This window comes from Schistocerca piceifrons, chromosome 5 (assembly GCF_021461385.2).
Source record: "Schistocerca piceifrons isolate TAMUIC-IGC-003096 chromosome 5, iqSchPice1.1, whole genome shotgun sequence".
NCBI classification, from domain to species: Eukaryota; Metazoa; Arthropoda; class Insecta; order Orthoptera; family Acrididae; genus Schistocerca; species Schistocerca piceifrons.
Genome location: NC_060142.1, coordinates 107,526,884 through 107,549,311, shown reverse-complemented (window position 1 = coordinate 107,549,311; position 22,428 = coordinate 107,526,884). Strand labels below are relative to the sequence as shown.

The following is a 22,428-nucleotide window of genomic DNA, read 5'->3' as shown; positions in this document are numbered from 1 at the left end:
CATTTGTAATTAACTACTACACATTTGTAAGTAATTACTGCTTAGTGTTGTTTTTGGTATAGGAACAACTAAAAATTTGATTGCAGTGTTTGCTTTAACAGGTCATAACTGTTCCATGCTATTTGTATCAGCTGGTGATTTCAGCTGTTTTTAAGTTAAGCCTACAACATTATATCTGCCAGCCAGTCATCTTTCAAGTACTGTATTAAATCTGTACGGTTGTGTGTTCTGCTGCAGGCACAATGAAGCTCATTGTCAGTACACCGTTGCCGCCTCGGCCACATCGAAGATCTGTCAAAGGTTTGGGCGCTAAGCGACCAGCTTTAACGCAGACTCGGGCGTCAGGTAAGATGTGCCGAAGTACTTCACTTTCGCAGTTTATTCTTCTTCATTTCTGTCTTAATGGTTATTTCTTTAGGGGCTCTCATTAATTTTGTCTCCAGTTGTGTGGGAAAGGATAGATGTAGCAAAATACTGTTGTTGTGTTTCTTGAAGAATATGATGGAATTTACCTCACAACTTAATTTAATGTTATTTGTTGTTGTTTGAGGTGCAGTGAATAATTTGAAGCTAATAACAACAACATTTATTCACAAATATTTTTGGTGCAGTGCCTTACTTGAAGCTAAGAAAATACAGTTTTGGAGAGCCTGATGCCTGTACATTGGCATCTCTGTATTTTGGCGGATGGGAAATTTTGTGAAAGACTTCAGTTCAGGTTTTAATGCAGGAGGTGATCCCAGACCTCCACTGTTGTAACCTCATGTATTAAGTAAAAGAAGTAGAGGAATGAATACATGGTAGGAGACAAAAATTTGTGACTCCTGTTTGTCTCCAATGGTTGAATAATTCACCTACTCCTATTTTAATTTTTCTACTGCATGTGTCATATTTGCAAACTTGGGAACTTGCCGTCGGGGTCACTTTTGTGTATCAATACTAAAAAGTAAATTAATGTAGCATTGTTGACTGGATTGATTCCAATGGGTTGTTCTTCCCTCTCTGGCTGACCATATACTATCAATGAAAATTTGTGCCACTGCCAAAATCTGAATCGCCTACATAGGTGGGAATTCATGTTCTGAAAACCATTAAATCATTTCTGTTCAGTTTCCTAAGTTGCTATGATTCTTGTAAAGAATGCACTTTTTTTAATTTTGGGAATGATGGACCTGATTATGTATACTTTGAAGAAAGAAAAATAGTTTTATTAAATTCTTTTTCTTTTCCAATGAAAATTCCTTGTTTCTAATCTGGTAATGAAGGTGAAAGCTGTCAACCTGACACTAAAGATTCTCTAAAATTATTTTCTAGAAGTGTTTTTTTTCACATTTCTGGTATATTATTTTAAAAATATGTGTGATGTAGTGTACAGTTCTGTTTGCTTTGGCCATGTTATCTGTTGTTTGTTTCTTTTCTTTTCATATATGTACATTTTTACACTGCATTATGCACACTATGTGTTTGTAAGTGGTTGCAATGTAGCTGTGTATAAATTGTAGTTAATTACATTGGGAAGTTACCAATATTTGAGACAGCATATGGTGTGAGATGACCTCATGATTGTTATTCAGTTTGATCCAGTGATTAATATAAAGTAAATCTGGATTCACTGAAATGTTCAGCACTGCTTCACCAGCTCAAAACCAAACTGTTGTCTTCCAAAGTAACCTACGCCTTTGGATATGAACAGATCAGTCTATCACCACAACCTACATTGCAAACAATAAAACAAGTGCAAAAGAAATAATGTTAGTGTTCTGTTTGCACAGACATAGTGTCACATGCCACATTGGAAATTCCAATGTCAGTTGTTGGTAGGTTCAGTTGACCCATAAAATATTACCAACTCCTCTAGCAGTTTCGTTATCATTTTAATTTGGAATTGCCCATGAAATACACATGCCAAATCAGGAAAATTGTAACACTGCAGGTTCTTTGAAAGAGGATTGAGGTCGGAGATAGTTAACACAAATGCTGAAACACACAGTCCAGAGAAATTATCATATAATGTGCTATTGCTTTATGCAATTAGAACAGTAGCACTCAAAATGGGCTGTGCAAAGTGAAACACAATTATAATGTGGATAGATAAAATCTATGCACCACATGGCAACAGTAGAAACATACAGGAAGACTTAAAATTGCTAGCTACCTTTCTCAGGCTGAATCAAACATTTTTCTCCCTCTCAAACTATTTGGTAACTCTCCAGTACCAAAAAAAAGAAACATTTGTTTCCCACAGTCTTATTATATATTTCTAAATGTTTCCATCTCCTACCACTTGGAAAACATGTTTTGTTTATGTGCATTGTAGATGTCTTCAGGTCATGTACCACTTTGGTAAATTATTACACAAGTGAGACTTCAGAAATGAAATTGTGTTGTTAGATAATTTTTAATATTATATTGGAACTGTCTAAGCTTTGAAAGTTCTTTTGGACTTGAACCCAAATGCTTGCCACTGCCATGGCTAGTGTTCTGACGTGAGTCAGGAGGGTGTCACATACCTTCACAGTTCAGTTCTGCCAAAAGCACTCTTCCATCTTCCAAACTCCTCATTGCTTGACAGACTGGCACTCCTGGGGGAGCACCACTGCCTGTAAAAGGCAAGGGCTCTGGTTTGGGTCTCACTCTAGTGCTTAATTTTAAACTATCAGCAAGTTTAAAAACAGCGAACATGCTTCAAAGTGAATTGATACATTATGGTCTCCATATACTGTTTGCTACTGTCCATAATGTTAGTATCAATGAATTGGTCACTAGAAGTGCTGATTCTTAGAATGAGATCATATGTATACAAGATGAAGTACAGTTCTCTGAAACGTTTGCATCCCATTTGGTCTAGAAGCCTCTCTCTGTGACATCTTACTTTGTGTACATAAGAGAGAAAAAATTGTGTATGCTAAATATGGAGGTCCCAAAAGTTAGTACAGAGCAAGTGAGACTATGCCTGCATAAAGAGCTCATCTTTCAACTTACATCTGTACTTTAAATGTGACTTGTATATTTGTTTGGTACATCAGTGGGACACACAAATGACACACTATGCTTAGAAAGGGAAGGATAAGTCGTCATTCATCTGAGACTTCAACTTCTTAACAGTGGCTTTATTAAACTGTTTGTAATCTGCTGTCACAGCTGGTATATGAGTGATGACATATCTTTCCACTAGAGTGTTATTAGTCTTATGTGCCTATTATAGTTTTACGTACAATATTTCCTTTATTGAAGTTAGCTTTGTTTCTGTAACATGCTACAGTGGCAGGGGGAAGAGACATTCGTGGCTTTGGTGCTGATCCTTGTGAGAATTCTAATGATTCTGGACTAGGTTTTGACCATCACCTTGATTACCAGTTGGCTGCGAGACCAGGATTGAAAGTGGTCGATCAGGAGGTAATAACCACAGCATTTCTTTGATATTCATGCCGACGATGTAATCATTACTTCACAAGTTGAGATTTTCTGTAATTTGGTTTATGCCAATTATCAGGTAAATATGTGTGTTTTTTTGTTATGATATACTTATTTTTAGGTGTTATGGTCAAATGATCATCCTGAAACAAAACGCAAGAAATTGGATATAAAGTTGGAGTCAGATGATGCCAATGACAATTTTGGTTTTTCTGAAACGATGAGCAGAGGGAGGAAGGACCTGCAAATTCCTGGAAGGTATAGTAGATGCTCAGTACTTTGTCCACTTTTGTTGTATAGTTTAGAAGAAATAGAAATTTTAGAGTATGTAACTGTAATTAGATTTTTGGGGTACATTTTACAAAGGACTGTCAGTGTCCCTAAACTGAAGTGTAAGTTGTGAATGCCTGCTACTAGTGACCAGGGAAAGCTAGAATGGCAGAACAGCTGATTTGTATAAACAATAACAGTGTTGTTTTAGTCTCAGTTGCAGGAGAAATAAGTATTCCGTTTTGACACAACTACTTTTAACTTAGTGCGATGAAACTGAATTTTTTGCAGAAAAATGCAGATACGCAAAAGTATGTAATAAATGTAATAGCACAAGTGTTATCATTATTACATTCTTTCAGATGTGGTCTGTCTATGGAACCGAATTAGACTTCGTATTTATGCTACATGCATTTCGCTTCTTAGTATTTATGAAATGTCATGTATTACACACCACTGATGGTGCTTCATAAATAGAAGGAAGTGAAATGTATGTAGAATAAAAACAAATTACCTTTTTTTAGTTGCGTAGACAAATGACATCTCCAAGAAAGTCTAATACTACTGTATAAAGACAAGTTGTAGCTTTACATCACCATGAAAAGTTTTTTACTAATTTACTTCAAACTTTTACCCAATACTCTAATAAATACTCTGTCAGACAAAGGCTACATGTTCTTTTAATATATAAGTTATGTAAATATGTATCTAATACAAAAAGAGGAAAAGATATTAGCAAAAACCTTGAATTTCTTGTCTGACTGAGTTAAGTTTTTACTGACACTCTAATATTCTTTTGGTTGGGCATAGGCTATGTATTTTTATATATATATATAAAGGCGAAACATGGCAGAACGCTCAAAAAGTTCGTGAATGAGTTCTTCAGATTTTTACACAATACTGTAATAAATGTTCGGATGGACATAGTCTACTTATTTTTTTAATGTATGTGGCACATGAATATGCATGTAATGCATAAAGTGGAAATGTTGTTAGTAAAAAATCTCCTAGTTCTTGACCAAATATCTTACTTTTTTACATGATATGCTCATAAAATATGTATAAGTACATATATTTTACATAAAAAGGAAACAAAAATCTTGAAAAGTTCTAAACCATTTTACTTCAAGTTGTTACAAGATATTCTACTAATGTTTAGATGGGCATAGGCTATATATTTTTTTAACAACAGTGCACAGATTTTCTGTTTAAACCAACTTCAAGGAAGAAAATGCTGTGCTGTAAAATGTGTGTTTTTCTTTTCTTTTTCACAATCAATTTCAAGTTTGATATTAGGGCATTAAAATCATTAGAAAAATAGTTTCTTACATATATATATATATATAATTTTTAAACAAAATTCGTAATTCAACTGTGCTGTTTTGGTTTCGGTGTCACAGTCAATTTTAAGAAGAAACAGGAATGTTTTATTTATGCCTTACTGACTTATGATTAGAATACTACTGTGGAATGCGAACTGTCTGAAACTTTGCAGTCGTACCGATTCATAGGTTAAAGCTATGGGAGATACTGTCATTGAAGCTACTACACTGGAGAGCTGTCTCCTATACCCCATATATTAATTAACCCAAGCAATTTATGCATTGATTTTGAGTGATTTCATTTCCTCGTCCAAGTTTTGTTTGCAATAATAAACAAGGTGCAAGGTCAGAGAGAAAGAGAGAGAGAGAGAGAGAGAGAGAGAGAGAGAGGGGGGGGGGGACGACATGGACAGAGAGAGGAGGAGGTGGAAGGAGATTAGGGTGTATAGAGAATTCCCATACATATTTAGCAGTCGGGAAGCATTGCTAGGTTCACTAGTGGTAATATAGAAACAATTAACCAGTACCAGAAAATATTAAAATGATAATAGCACCAGATTGTTATTCGAAGGAAGACTTTACACTAAGGAATGTACACTGATGCTGCAGATTTCAAGAAATGCATAAATAAAACTTGCTTTTCACTACATCTCCTTCGCAACATCTATTGAAACAAACAGGTTGTTCACTGTCTACTTCTGTTCAGCGGGCTTCTTATAGCCAACCAGGTGCCGTCAGTAATGTTGATGTATGCATCTGTTTTGGGGTTCTTAAATGTCATTTTGTGATTTTCAGTGAAATGCTTGAGTAAGGCTTCATTCAAACATTTATATCACCCAAAACAGTCTTGAGTTTGTTGTACTTCCAGGAGGGCCGTATTGTTTTATTGCACTTGGTAGTTTCTATGCACACTTTCTGCAACAGGTTTTCCAGTCTACAACTGTCTTTTCAGTTATACGCAGTTCACCCATAGATAAGTTAACTGCGAAACTTTTCTGAGAAAACTTGTTCTCCCAAACAAAAATAAATTTCTGAATACTGCAACTCACTCTATAATCAATCTTTTTGCAGCACCACTGCACGCTGTCTGTACCTTTCATCCAAGAAATAAGTGTGTTATCTGGCCACACTTTGCACATTTTCTAGCACTGACCATAAGTCAAGGACTTAACATCATCTACTTTGTCTTTCATAGGGACAAGCTCCCTGTAATGAAGTCGTTTGCAGGCCACAGCTCAAAACACAATGGAGTGAAATAGAATTGTCTGCTCAAAAAAGAGCACTCAGGATGAAGTCGTGTTTCAGTATTACTCATTTGCTACTTGAAAGAATACTCAAGATAGTATTATGGTTGCCTTCTAAGATGACTTATCACCGATAAAGTTAGCTCGGAAAAGTAAATGTTAATATCTGTAAAAATATACACATTTTCAGTAAAATTTTTCTCTGGTTTGGTGGGACGTGACCCCATGACACAGCGTCACCCCCTTTTGGATCAGCTCTAGTCAGAAGAATTCATTCAGCACATTAAAATTTTATTATCGGCACTTCAATTACTACCTGTCTGTCACAGCCGATACTGTAACAGGTTGAGAGACAATTCAGTCACATACACCTGGTCTGCTTTACAGGATGTACCATCACTTCAATATACATGTCGTGTTCATAATCATTGGCTTCATCAACTCTCAACCTAATCGGCATCTTCCACCCTAACGTAGACCTTGGGCTACACAATATATCAATCTGTCACCACAGCCACAATCAAACTGTCACCTCCTGTTCTAACCTAGATGTCAGGCTATGATACAGGTGATAATAGAAACCCAGAGTTCTACAATAGCAGAAAATAAAGAAATAGCCTCCTGCTCATTCGGAATAATTTGTGAGAGTTTGTCATCAATACCAAAATTGCATATTTTACACAAATTACTTCCACCTGGACTGTCACAAAGCAAATACTTTTGTAATTTAAACAGATCCTGTAATTATTCCTTCAGCATAAAAAGTGCCAAACCTTAAAACATGAATAATTCCTAGTGGTGACACGCCAACACAACACTCCACATTTCAGAATGAATCATTAATAATAGTTCTCCATCAATAGAAATGAATAAATGTGTAGAAATGTCAGCATGCTACAGTACCAGAAAATGAAGAAAGGGCCATGCACACAACACAAGTAATTTGCGTATGTCGCCGGGACAAAAATTCAATACTGTGTACAATTTACTTCAGATCAGACTATCACAAAACAAAAGTTTCCGTAATTTAAACAGATCCTGTAGTAACTGCTTCAAGACAAGAAGTGTCAAACTTCTATATAATCGACAATAGGAACTCCGAGATTCAGCAGAAGTGGAAAACCAATAAAGAGCCATCCAGAAATGCAAGTAATTGATAACAGTCAGTCACTGCCATCAGATTCCTTATTTCAGACTGAATCATTAATATAATATTTCACCATAAAACTGCTATACATTTCAATAAGAGACACTCCAGCAGTCTACAGTAGCAGAAAGTTAAGAAAGGGCTGTTAACACAGTGCAAGGAAATTGTGTGTGTGTGTGTGTGTGTGTGTGTGTGTGTGTGTGTGTGTGTGTGTGTGTGTGATCACAAGCAAAATTCCGTATTTCGCATGATTTAATTAGTATCAGTGTGTCACCACTACAAATATTCTGTAGTTCAGATGTCTTCATCAATATCTGTTTGAAGAAGGTCATTAAAGTCTTGTACAGATTAACTACAGAAACACCCATAAGGAATCTTTACATGAAACATAAACACCAGTATGCGGCCAAACCAGTAAGGGAAGAAATAATGGTAGTAATTCATATCTTCTGGCTAACAGCTTGTCATTGGCTCTATCTGTTACCCTCCAGATGGCTGTCACCAAACACACAACCAACATCTGCGCTATACTGCGAACGAGAGCAGCTCGTGGGTGGTTCGTAGTAAACTTTAACTGATTTTTGTGATTACAGGCAACCTGTTGACAAAACTAATGCATTGTGAATTTGTGGCTTTGTACTTCATCTTGAGCGAATTGTGTTAGTTGCATGCAGTTAAATGTAGAAAACTAAAATGAAAGTTATTTCAGCAGAGGGAGCGAGCTGCTGAGCAAACTTACTTTTGAGTCAAACATTAAGGGGCAGAAGAATTAGGGAAGGGAAGGGGTGAGACTGAATCTACACTGTGGTGTTTCCAGTTAAAAATTTCCATGAGCCTTTAACAGATGTATGAAATGTGTTATTTGAATCATTATCACATACTTCCTGATGCCACCATACCATTAAGATTTCCTCTTTGAGGGTCAGGTGCCTACTGCCCGCAGTGGCTGTACAGCTTGGGGAAAGAGGCCAGAGTATTTAGGAAATAAGGAGGGTATACCGATATTTCATATTACTAGAGCTGCTAATGCTTCTTCACACCAGTCATTATGTGGACTGTGATATCATAATGCAGCATTCTTTCGTTAACCAGCTATGTTAGATTATGCCTTTAAATTAGTTCATGCAGACAGTACTGTAGGAGTGATTTATATTTCTGCACATTGGCATTGTTTGGCACACAAATACAATAAATCTTAAAATTAATTTGGATTTAATTTACTTAAATTATCAAAACTTTAAAACAGTGTATTGCATAAATTTATGGGTTACTGTTGTGAAGGAGAATAACACAGTTCATCTGTATAGACATGTTTGCATGTGCACAGATTTTTTTCAGTGGGAGTGATTTAGTTTGTCACACTGCAGTGAAATTTTTCCAAGTGAATTCTGCAGTGCTACTTATGAGAGCTACATCTTCTGCTCCTTCAACTGATGTGGCACCCATCTGAGGAGGTCTTCGGCATTCAGAGTACTCATGCCATTGTTCGTATTTCTCCAAGAACTTTCCATTACCATGTAACTGGACTGTTACAGTGGGATACAATTTTTCCTCCATGCAGATATGTTTACATAGTCGCTAGTCATACATGTTAGAAAAATTGTACTTCTAAACAATGGAAAATACATGTTGGAATATCAACAATTATGAAAGTGATTTTTTTGATACTCTCCTTAAAGGTGACATTTTGAATTGCAGACAGGCACAATGAAAAGACTGTTACACACTAAGCTTTCAGCCAAAGAAAATTATACACACATTCACACCAGCACACGCAATTCTCTCTCTCTCTCTCTCTCTCTCTCTCTCTCTCTCTCTCTCTCTCTCTCTCACGCACACAAACACACACTACAGCTATCCCCAGCCGGTTTAGCAGGACTGGAACTGTTTCGTTGAACAGAATTAGCAATCAGGAGTGGGGCTGGGAAATGGGAAGGGTAGCAGAGTACAGGTGGATGGAGACAAGAGCACTGTCTGATGGAGTTTGCAGGGACTTCAGTAGAAGACAGTAGCACAAGGTTTGGGCAGTGTCGAGAGGGGCGGCAGAAAAGGAGGGAAGCAGAGAGGGGTGTGTTGGCATAGAGCAAGCGCAATGATGGTGAGGGGACGTAAATTTGGAGGAGGTTGTAGGACACAGGGGCAGAAACTGTTGAGTGCAGGATGTGGGGACAGTAGGTTATTGCAGGTTGAGGCTGTGGTAATTTCAGGAGTGGAAAATGTGTTGTAATGATAACTCCCACTACCTCTCCCAATGTCCTTCAGACTCAAAACCCACTACCTCATTCCACATATACCTTACTAACTTAATACTAACACACAACTACTTCTTCTTTGGAGGGAAGGTATACAAACAAATCCACAGCTAAGCCATGGGCACCCGTATATACCCTTCTATGCCGACCTTTTTATGGGGCATCTAGAGGAAACCTCCCTAGCCTCCCAAAGCCCCAGACCCTTGGTCTGGTCCAGCTCCATCGATATCTTCATGATCTGGACTCAGGGCCAAGAAACCCTGTCCTCATTCAGTCACAGCCTCAACACAGTCTCTCCCATCTGCTTCTCTTATGGCTCCATCCACACCTCTTTCTGCTTTGAACCTACCAACCACAAAAAGTATTTGCATTTCAACAGCTGCCATCCCTTCCACACCATAAAATTCCTCCCATATAGCCTGGCCACATGAGGGTGGCATAGCTGCAATGACATGGATTCCTTTGCCCAGTATACTGAAGGTATCGCAACTGCCTTCGCAGACAGACACTGTGCCCAAGACCTAGTCTGCAAACAGGTTTCGCATGCCACACACACACACACACACACACACACACACACACACACACACACACACACACACACACAGTCCTTCCACCACTACCAAGAACCAGCTACAAAGAAGTGCTCCCATCGACACCTCGATTTGAACAACTAAACCGTGTTCTTTGTGATGGTCTTGATTATCTATAATCATGCCGGGGATTGAGGGACATTCTTCAGAAGGTCTTTCCCACGCCACCTAAACTTGTGTGCCATTGTCCACCCAACCCCCACATCATCTTAATCCATCCTTATGCCTCTCCCAGTCCCAGCCCCTTGCCATAGCCATCATATCCCTGTGGAAGACCCAGGTGCAAGACCTGTCTAATGTAACCACCAAGCACTTACTATTCCAGTCCTGTCACAGGCTTGCCCTACCAGACAGAGTGTGGGTCTCCTGTGAAAGCAGCCGTGTCACATACCAGTTCTGATATAATAATTGCTTAACTTTTTATATTACTGTGACTACCAACCAAGTGTCTAAGTGGTTGAATGGCCACTGTCAAACTGTGACCAGGAGCAAAGTGGATCATCCCCTGTGGCACAACATGCAGCTGTACGTAACAGGCTTGATTTTAGTGGCTGCTTCACAACCCAGGCCATCTGCTTTCCCCCTGCCACCACCAGCTTTTCTGAACTGTGCAAATGGGTGTAATCCTTACTACACATTATCCACTCCCAAAATTATTCTGACCTCATCCTACGATAACCTACTGTCCCCACATCCTCAATTCAACGTTTTCTGCCTCCTCTGTCCTATAATGTCTTCCCAATTCACATCCCATCGCCCTCTTTGTGCTCACTCTCTGCCGACGTATGCACCTATTTTTCCACCTCTCTGCTCACCACCTTTTCTGCACTCCCCCTCCCTTCATCACAGCCTCGTGACACAGCCCGAGTATTGTCCTGCCACCTTCTGCAGTAGTCCTTGCATGCTTTGCCAGACCAAACTCTTCTCTTCCCCCCCCTCCCCTCCAAACCAAACTCTGCTATCCCTCTCCCTTCTCACTCCTGATTGGTGCTTTCATTCAATGTAACAATTACAGTCTAGCGAAAGTGGCCAGTGATAGTGATCACGTGTACATTGTGTGTGTGTGTGTGTGTGTGTGTGTGTGTGTGTGTGTGTGAGAGAGAGAGAGAGAGAGAGAGAGAGAGAGAGAGAGAGAGAGAGAGAGAGAGAGAATGACAATGATTTTTATGTGCTTCTCTTATGTTTTTCGTGTAGCCTTCTTACATCAGCTACGGGAGAGGTGGGTAGAGGCGTGTCGTCGGTTTCCCACAGTACCGGTGGCATCCCACGGACTGTGCAGGGTCCACCGCCAGCGAGGCCGCTGGCCCTTTCCGGCTGCCACAACACGGGTCCCGTCTCACTGTCCACTCAGCTGTCGAACATCAGCCGAGATGGCAGGAGTCACCTACAGATATTGTGCCAGCCTGAGCAGCAGCACCGCGCTCGCTACCAGACGGAGGGCAGCCGCGGTGCTGTCAAAGACCGAAGTGGCAACGGCTTCCCGATAGTGAAAGTTAGTGTGCAATTTGATGTTTCATTTTTACTCTTGGTTGTAATTACATATGAATATGAGTGAATGATAAGTTTACTGTGTTGGTGCATTTGGTATCTATTTTCATACTGTACTAATACTCTGTATGAATGCTCAGCTATGAATGAATGCTTAGCTGTGAATGCATATTGTCATTAATTCTCATTCTGTGGATAACATCGGAAGGTGCACAAGGATGTTTGCTTGCTGATGATATGGTTGTCTGTTAGGTGGTAGCGATGTCAGGGGACTGTGGTGAACTGCTGAAAGACCTGCAGAGGACTGATGAAATGTGCAGGAACTGGCAGTCAACCCTGAACATAAATACACGTAACATATAGTGCACATGTAGGAGAAGAGATCCACTACTCCGCAGTTACACTGAAAATTATTCGTGACAAATTGGTGGAAACTGTAACTACTGTAAAATGCCCAGGAGTGACCATCCAGGGCAACCTTAAGTGGAATGACCACATAAAACAAATAGTAGGAATAACAGATGCCAGGTTGAGACCCTTTGAGTATTGCTGATCAGTCTGGGAGCTTCACCATGTCGAATTAATAGAAGAGATAGAAAAGATCCGACAAAGTGTGGCACTTTCCGTCACGGGATTGTTTAGTCAACATGAGAACACTACAGAGCTGCTCAACAAACCCCAGTGTCAGATGCTACGACAAATGTGTTCCACATCACTGAGAGGTTTACTATTAAAATTCCGAAAGAGTATGTCCCAGGAACAGTGAAACAGCATATTACTTCCTCCCACTTACACTGGGGAAATAATCACGAGGAAATTCAGGAAATTAGAGCTAATATGGAAATTTATCCAGTCATTCTTCCCATGTGCAATTCGCAACTGGAACATAGAAGAGGAGGGATCAGATAGTGTTTCTAGAATTACCCTCTGCCACATATCATCATATGGCTTGAGGTTATACATGTAGATACAAACTTGCCACAATACATATTGCAATCTGATACATCCTTCCCCGTTCCCGAAGTTCTGTTCTAAGCATCTTGCTTCACCATAGGAGCTTTACTCAGTGGTGTTGTTTCTTATTTTCAGAGTCTTGCACCCCTTTCTGCCAAATGAATTTCTGAAGGTGCTCTTCTTAATTATTTACTCTTGAAAGTATAGAATTCAGTTTTGTAGGAAATACTTATTTCTTTTCTTATGAATGAAGTGCACTATGTGCAATAAACAAATTCTTGAAAGTAGAGATTTATTGCAGGGAGAATCTTGACTTTTATTTTGTTTCATTTCCTTAGTTGATTTTGTAGCGCCATGGAGCAACCAGATAATGGCTTATGATATGCTCAACTAGATAATGGCTTATGATATGCTCTTTACATTTATTCTGTTCTTGTTGGGCACATTTGTAGGTAATCATGGGTAGAATGTTAACAAAATGGGACTCAAACTGAAGCTTAAAATTATCCATATATTTTTATTTACTGTTTCTTAAAATTTGGATTAATTTGGATGGATTGCTGCTTTACCTAATTGAACTTCTGTAACAACATGTCATCATTAGAAAGTCTGTCACTCAGAGAGGGAAATCTCTTTGCTGAATATTTGGTTTTTAAAAAATGTTACTTAATTGTTGCTTATTTCATCTTGGGAAGAATTAGAACACATAATAGGCAAGGTCCCAAAGCTACACCCAGTTATCTATGTGGTTATCTTTCATGTCCAGATGGGGAGAGAATTACAATACATACATAATATAAGCAAGACTTTCGGCATGTAAGAGCTCCAGCAGGATTGAAGACTGGGACTTGCGAGACTCCATTGAAGTCAACTGCATTTAAGTGTCTGTCTACCAGAATGTCAGGTGATGTGGACATCACCCAGTAACCCCATGGGACAATTTCAAATAGACCACACATAATGATCACATCTTCTAACGAAATGACTGTTTTCAAATTTTTGTGTGCAATGTCGTTATTTCTACACGAGAGCAATAGAAGACACTAACAACAGACTACTGATTCTCTATGAAAGAACATGAGAGATTCTCCCAATCTAATAAAAGTAATTGTCACTTATTGAAAACAGTTCTACAAAGGTGTGAGAGAAAGTGCACAGCCTGTCACCATAGATTACTCTGCAAGGTCAGAATCACTCAGTCACAATTAGTGGTGCACTGATGTTCTTTCTCCAGTAGCACTGCATCACAGACTTGTTGTTTACTCAGAATCTGAATCGACTGCTGAAGAGCTGCAGGTGGTGGTCCTACAAAGGCCGCCCAGCATGTGGATGCCAGGATGTGGCTGGTGTTGCATGGTCTCATGGATGTGAAATAGTGCTGGCTGTGTCCGGTGATCATGGCACCCTCTTTACTGCAGCAGCCGGTGCAGTGAAGTCGAGCAGCATCAGCTTCAGGTGTCTGGCTTGATGGCAACCTGCAGGGCAGTACTGTAAGGTGTGTGTGCCTCGTCATCAGGCACCAGCCGTATGTGGTGCTAGTGTCAGCACATTGCCATTGACTATGCCTCTGAAATAGCACCAAGCAGATTGCTGAGCTTAACGTCCTCATGTGTCAAACATATCGCCAGCAACATTGCCACATGTCCTTACTCCATGAGACACTCGGACAGATTTGAAATTTAACGCTGGAAATTGGCACAAAGCCTGATGGTTAGGAACTTTAAAACACCACTGCAACCACTTATACCACCAGCATCACATGTCGCCTGCCTTGCAAAGTAGTAACAATGAAAAGTCTCTCTAATCATGAAACTTCAAACCAGCTATGTCAGAGTGGAGTGCTGCTATACTGGCATATGTTAGGAGTATCTGATATGCAAAAAAGAAAGGAAAAATGTCTCTTATGAATTTACCTGCCAGTTTAGTTATTATTAGTAAAATCAGTTTGTCACCACATCCTTTATATTGATTTACCTGCCAGTTTAGTTATTATTAGTAAAATCAGTTTGTCACCACATCCTTTATATTGTTTCTTGGCTTCACCGTCTCACAAGAAAACCATCATCTCCCAACCTAATGTGGACTTTGGGAGACTCTACCTATCAGTCTGTCACCACTGCCTGTACGAGGGGGGACCCAAAAATAACCGGAATTTTTTACTAGAAAGCATATACTTCATTGTTTTCAAATACAACCTTAATCTCCTTCAAAGTATTCTCCATTAGCATTAATACACTTGTCCAAACATTCATTCCAGTGTTCGAAGAACCTTTTAAATTCGTCCTCTTTGATACCTGCTAGCACTTTCATGACATTGCGTTTTACGTCTTCCACATCCGCAAAACACTTCCTTCTCAGGTCTCTTTTCATCCTTGGGAAAAGGAAGAAGTCCGAGGGTGCTAAATTCGGCGAATAGGACATGTGGGTCAAGGTTGTCATCTTCGTTGAGGCCAAAAACTGATGAACGCTGAGAGCCGTGTGCGTGGTAGCATTGTCGTCATGCAGGAACCACATGCCAGAATCCCACAAAGCCGGACGTTTTCGCGACAAACTTCTGCGAAGCCGTTTCATAACCTCCAAATAGAATTGTTGGTTTACTGACTGGTTTTCAGGGACAAACACAGAGTGTATGATCCCTTTGATTTAAAAAAAAAAAAAAAACAGATCAACATCGTTTTCACATTCGATTTCACTTGTCGAGCTATTTTTGGTCGAGTTGAGCCAGGTGACTTCCATTGTGATAACTGTTATGTACTTTCTGGATCGTACCCATAGCACCATGACTCATCACCTGTAATGATTTTGTTGAAAAATGTGGATCATCTTTAAACATGTCCTTCATTTCAAGACAGGCTTGAATGCGACGATCCCTTTGATCTCCGGTAAGAAGCTTCAGCACGAATTTTGCTGCCACTCTTTGCATCCCCAAATTGATTGTCCAGATGCGCTGAATTGAGCTCCAGGACAACCCAGACAAGTTCTCGAGTTGGTCGATTGTCCTGCGTCGATCTTCACTGATGAGATCACGGATTTTGTCGACGTTGTCTTCGCTTCGAGCAGTTGAAGGTCGCCCGGAACGGGGCTGATCTTCAACCACGATTTCTCCCTTTTTAAACTGGAAAACCATTCATACACTTGCATTTTACTAAGAGCATGGTCTTTGTGGGCTGTCTGAATTATCGCAACAGTTTCTGCAGCGTTCTTTCCGAGCAAGAAACAGAACTTCACTGCCGCACGTTGTTCGTAAGAACTAGCCATAACTAGCCATTTCCTCGTGTCATGTCTGCACTGTACGCACGCTCAAAGAACTGCTAAAGAAACCACACTTCTCACTGTTGGGTGATGCCGCGTGGGAGAATGACTTGGCAGAGCTCCTACTACAACCCTCTGATGGCGCAACCTGCTACTGCAAGTACACGATGTGCAGCATTACGATTCTGGTTACTTTTGGGTCCCCCTCGTATTTCAAGGTGGGACACTTATCACAACTAACTGTTCGATGGTGTTGGAGCTCAGCATGCTGCTGACAGTGTTTACTGCAACAAATGTTGACTGTAGGTTCCCAACTTTTTGATGTTTTTGGAAGTTTTTGATTATGTTCAATGTTGTAAAGCTGCTTCTTCTCATGTACATGAAAGCTCTTTTTTTTCCTGGTAATAAGGTGTTCATCATACTGTTTTGTTATGGAAACCTCTCAATGATTCAACAATGAAACACTAAAGAAATTGTGTAAATGGAAATGAATGATGACAATTGAAGTTAATTATATTAGTACAAAAATGTCAACGACGTTTTCAAAATTTGTCATAGTGGGCACAAAATGTACAGTACAATATGGCAGTGACTCAGTGGCAAAAACTGTTTCAAGAACATTATTACCAAAGAGATAAAGATGGTATTTTTGTGTTGAATTAATGACATCTGGTTGATTTTATCATGAATGTCACATTGTAAGACAGATTATTGTTAAAATATAAATTAATTCTAATAATTTCATTAACATTGTAGGATATAATTTTTATAACTCTGATTATTTTCTTTTTACTGATGTGAAGAAAATGTCACTGTGGTTAGTTAAAAGTCCTATATAGTTGCTCATATTTTTTGTCGTAGCTTGTTGGGTACAACAAACCAGCAGTAATGCAAGTTTTCATTGGCACTGACATGGGCCGTGTTGCACCACATATGTTTTATCAAGCGTGCAGAGTAAGTGGGAAGAATTCTACACCGTGTGTGGAGAAAAAAATTGATGGAACAATTGTTATTGAAGTTGATTTTGATCCCACTAAAGACATGGTTATAACGTAAGTGTTCTATATTTGCAATTTTGTATATAAATTATTATTAAATACCTGTAAAACTAGAGAACTTCTGTGTGGAATTTGTCTAATAAGTAATTTGACTTACAGCTGTGACTGTGTTGGGATTTTGAAAGAACGGAATGTTGATGTGGAGCACAGATTTCCCGAACAGTCTGGTACACGAAATAAGAAGAAATCTACTCGATGCCGTATGGTTTTTAGGACCACTATTACTCATGATGATGGTTCTACAGAAATTCTACAGACTGCTTCACAGCCCATTGTGTGCAGTAAGTGATACTTTAATGAAGCTGAATAATGATATAACTGTTAAAATGATATTGCTAACAGTACACTTACATCTTTTTCAGCACAACCTCCTGGAGTTCCTGAAATTTGCAAGAAGTCAATATCATCATGTCCGTGTACAGGTGGAATGGAAATTTTTATTCTTGGAAAGAACTTTTTGAAAGACTCCAGGGTTTTATTCCAGCACAGTGACACAGACCCGTGCTGGGAAGAATCTGTCCAACCTGATAAGGAATTTCTTCAACAGGTAAATTGCAGATTGTATAGAATGAGCATGCATGAGGACCTCTTGTTTACATGTAGTTGTTTGCCTACTAGAGGCAAATGTTCTGGTTTAGTTTATGGTTACATAGTTTTAATGAGTCAGGATAGTTAGCCACTTTCAGTGACATTTTTCAGTATCATGCAATTGTCCAAGAATGCATACAACTAGCATTCTCAGTTCAACTTCGGAACTTAATTTTCCTTTCTGTTTCTTTAAATACTGTAAATCTCCATGACCTACATATCACCGAGCGAGGTGGCGCAGTGGTTAGCACACCGGACTCGCATTCGGGAGGACGACAGTTCAATCCCGCGTCCAGCCATCCTGATTTAGGTTTTCCGTGATTTCCCTAGATCACTTCAGGCAAATGCCGGGATAGTTCCTTCGAAAGGGCACGGCCGATTTCCTTCCCCATCCTTCCCTAATCCGAGCTTGTGCTCTGTCTCTAATGACTTCGTTGTCGACAGGACGTTAAACACTAATCTCCTCCTCCTCCTCCTACATATCAGTGGCAAAACAGGACACTGTTCAGGCTGTAGGAGCAATCCTTATCATTCTTTCTGTGCAGTTTTGTATCCGTTACCTCTTCACGCCCCTATCAGTATTTAAGAGTTCTAGGAAATACGAGAGGCTTCTCATACAATCATGATGCGTCACTTAACATTACCAAATCATTTTTCCTTAATTCTTGTATTTGGCAATTTAGTGTGAAGTGGTTTCTCATTTCAGCTATCATTGTCCTACAGAAACACATGTTGTAAGACACGGTAAATATTCGTAGCTGTTCTTTCAGAGTCTCATTTTGTGTAGTGGTTATACTTTGCTTGCCCCATGCTGGAAAACTAATTACACGGCGATCCTCTGTCCTATCAACTCTTTTAATTATTGTTGTCAAATGCTGAAGGCTCAATCCATATGAAGTGATTCAGTGAAGTTGTTTGACCATTTTTAAATTTTTTATTTTTTTATATCTGCTTACCCTATAATTGAGAAATTCAAAACAGTATCTTGCACCATTATTGAAAGATGACCATTTTTATTTGTAATGCACGACAGTTTCCAATATGGAGACATTAGAATTAATTTGAATATCTTTGCACTTGGTTAAGTTACAACATTGCAGTTGACATGATTATCTTTAGAAAAGTTTCCTCTACACATTGTTTACTAGCCAAAATACCCTGAATTCAAAAGTAACCAGTCAACATGACCACCAAAGTTTGTTATTGAAAATTTAGAAAATCCACTTTCTACACCCAAAAATAACAACCAAGGAGTGATTTATCAGTGTGTACTTTTTTCCCTCTAGTTAGATTCATAAACTACGTGCCTTAAATTTGGGGCTAGTTTTCTCTGGTGGGACTGAATATACAAATTTGATTTTCGCACATTTTGTACACTTATATTTGACTGTGATAAAAGATATGAATTTTTGAAAGTGAGGAAATAATTAAAATTATGCAACAGTCAATCTTATGGTTGTTGTCTATTTATATGGTTTAGTGTTTCATTGTAATAGCTTGTAACTTATATTTATTTAGCACTATCACCCTGTATGTAGTTAGTATTATTTATTTTAATAACAAAATATTAAACAATTGGATCTTATGCTTTAGTTCTATGTTAAAAAAATGCCCCTTTTACATCTACGTTTATTCTCAATTAAGTAGCACATCATTAAGAGTTCGAAATGATAAAAGTAATAAACATGTGAAATATCTCTATTGTTGAGAAGGCTACAGTTTTGTGCATGAGTTTAGTCCTCAAGACAAGTGTGTAAAGGAGTTCAGCGGACAGATATACAAGTCTGCACAGTAGCCCAGTAGTCAGTGACAAGTCTGTACATGAACTGTGTATCCCCACGACACTTACTGGGTGTGGTATTGCTGTAGTCAGTCTCTTCCGAAACCTATGTTAGATAGGATTTACATACTTCATTGAGAGTGTAGAATATTTTGCGTGCTTTTGCTGTGAGTGTTATTTCTAACTAACTAAAATAATTTTAAAATTTAAAAATAAGTAAATTTGTAAGACTAATTGGAAAGTAAGAAAATGGATGAATTGTGCTCTATTGGGCAGATAGTAAGTGAAGTGTGTCACAAAACGGTTTATGGTTCAGTTTCAAGAAACTTAAAAAAAATATTAATGACTTTGTTTAAATTATGAGTCAGTTCTTCTGTGTCATCTGTTTGTGAGTATCATGAGGAGAAATGTATTCTGAAGTACAGTCATATTTTTGGAAAAAAAAAATGCTCTGATTCACCCAAATTTCATAAAAAAAAGGCCAGTTATTAAAGGTTCGAGGTAAATAAAACTTTAACATTTGTCCTTGTTAATTGTGAGTAAAACAGCTTCTTGAGTGAAACTTAATGTGATTTGTGGAAATTCCTTGTGCTGAAATTGTTATTCAGGAATATTCATCCTGGATTCAGAACCAGAATTGTGTAACCTTGTTAATGGCATTTATATTCCTGAGGAAGTTATTAGCCAATCGGATTTTGCTTGTTCTAATATAGAGGTGTTTACTGCTTCGAAAATAAGAAAACCGAGCAGTGGAAAAAGAAAAGCAGCTATTGAAAGCAAGGAACATCGAATTTCAGCCAAAATTAGAAAAGACACAGAATCACTCTTTTTTTATCAATAGTATTTCTAAGAAAGAAAAAACCTACCTCCAGAATCACCCAACACTGAATATTTGAGGTTAATCAAGAAATTAAAAAGTAAGTGTTCAGTTACAGTTAAAATGAAAAAAGTTAAAATTTATAGGTTTGCTCCCTGACTCATAGTTGAGAGAAAAAATAGTTAACAAATTAAACATTTCTGATTGTTTTGTTAGACTAACCAAATCAATGAAAGAGCAAAGCATTCTACCAGTTCTAGAAAAGAAGAAAGGAGCAGATATAAGTGAAGAAACAATTGAAAAGATCCTGCAGTTTTTTTGAAGATGATGATAAACTGTAGAATGTACTTGGGTAGCAAAGATAGCAAAAGAGTTGTTATAAATGGAGTTAAAATAACAAACTAGAAATGAGTAGTGCTATGAAATTTAAACGAACTTTATGTAGCTTTCAAAAATGCTCATACTGAATGGGAAACTGGGAGCTCAAAATTTTGTGACATTCATCCTGAGTGATGTACTTTCGCCAGTTCCTCAGGAACACGCTCGATATGCGTTTGTTTATGTCATCAGAATGTCAAACTGTGGGTGCAAAGCTCAATGATGTTAACTACAAAGAGTTACTAGATTTAATAGTTCGTGGCACTAACAATTATGACTGGATGATGAGTTTGTGTGATAAATTTCTTGGTACAGAAACTGCTCTTGAATTGTTTAACAAATCTGAAGAGAAAATGCCTCTCAATTTTACCTTCAAACGGTGGGTCACAACTGACAGAGCTGAAATAACGGTGGTTAAATCTCAGGAAGGTTATATCGAATCTTTAATTGATAACTTAGATAATCTCCTATGTCACCACTATGTTTCTAAAATCCACAGCAACGTTTTGAAGGACAAAAACGTGCAATTTTATGAAACTGCATTCATAGTCCTAGCTGATTTTGCAGAAACCTTTACATTTGTGGTTCAGGATAAAATACAAGGGTAACACTGGGTCAGTGACCAGGTAGTTGTGCATCCATTTGTTCTGCACTTCAAGAACGAGAAAGGTGAAGTTTGCAGTTATTCAATTTATATTCTAAGCAACTACTTGGAGCACAACACTTCAGTTGTCCATGTGTTTCAAAAATATGTAAGAAGTTGGTCACACTGGCTTTAACTGCCACAGACTGTGGTCATGTGCATGTTAGTTGTGCTTTTGACAGTCTTTTTGTTGTGCCTATCTGTGACTCAGCATCTCCGCTATATGGTGAGTAGCAACTATCCTTTACATAATATTGTTTCAGATGAAAGTGGTAGTCAATACAGGAACAAAAAGAATTTTACAAATCTTCGCAACCACAAAGTAGGTTTTGGGTTGGAGGCCGAATGGCACATTTTTGCCTCTTGCCATAGTAAAAATGCATGCAATGGAGGAGGTGGTACAATAGAATGTGAAGGTGAGTGAAGCAAGCCTACAAAGAATGACCACAGACCAAATTCTTACAATAGAGGACATGTATGTCTTTTGCAAGGATAATATTAAAGGCATCACCCTCTTTCTCATCGGGAAAGAAGAGGTAATCACCTTGATGTTGAAGCTCCTTTTGTCTCTCTCCTTTTCTTACACTCTCTCTCTCTCTCTCTCTCTCTCTCTCTCTCTGGCAAACATTCCACGTGGGAAAAATATATCTATAAACAAAGATGCTGTGACTTACCAAACAAAAGTGCTGGCAGGTCGATAGACACACAACCAAACACAAACATACACACAAAATTCAAGCTTTCACAACCAACGGTTGCTTCATCAGGAAAGAGGGAAGGAGAGGGAAAGACGAAAGGATGTGGGTTTTAAGGGAGAGGGTAAGGAGTCATTCCAATCCCGGGAACGGAAAGACTTACCTTAGGGGGAAAAAAGGACGGATATACACTCGCGCGCACACACACACACACACACACACACACACACACACACACACACACACACACATATCCATCCGCACATACACAAGCAGACATTTGTAAAGCTTTACAAATGTCTGCTTGTGTCTGTGTATGTGCGGATGGATGTGTGTGTGTGTGTGTGTGTGTGTGTGTGTGTGTGTGTGTGTGGGAGTGCGCGTGTATACCTGTCTTTTTTTTCCCCCTAAGGTAAGTCTTTCCGCTCCCGGGATTGGAATGACTCCTTACCCTCTCCCTTAAAACCCACATCCTTTCGTCTTTCCCTCTCCTTCCCTCTTTCCTGATGAGGCAACAGCTTGTTGCGAAAGCT

The 22,428-nt window shown here is 38.8% G+C and overlaps 1 protein-coding gene across 5 annotated transcripts in view; it reads left to right on the top strand.

Annotated features, from left to right (window-relative positions):
• The window catches only part of LOC124798436 (nuclear factor of activated T-cells 5-like), a 393,026-nt gene that overhangs the window by 321,499 nt on the left and 49,099 nt on the right, over positions 1–22,428 (top strand). For 4 of the 5 annotated variants that reach the window (XM_047261846.1, XM_047261845.1, XM_047261849.1 and 1 more), the window contains exons 2-8: positions 238–345; positions 3,263–3,396; positions 3,536–3,672; positions 11,437–11,734; positions 16,798–16,988; positions 17,094–17,275; positions 17,357–17,541. In XM_047261846.1, the coding sequence (XP_047117802.1) occupies positions 238–345; positions 3,263–3,396; positions 3,536–3,672; positions 11,437–11,734; positions 16,798–16,988; positions 17,094–17,275; positions 17,357–17,541 (1,235 nt within the window). The remainder of the gene's footprint in view (positions 1–237; positions 346–3,262; positions 3,397–3,535; positions 3,673–11,436; positions 11,735–16,797; positions 16,989–17,093; positions 17,276–17,356; positions 17,542–22,428) is intronic. The other variant, XM_047261847.1, reaches the window with a different exon arrangement.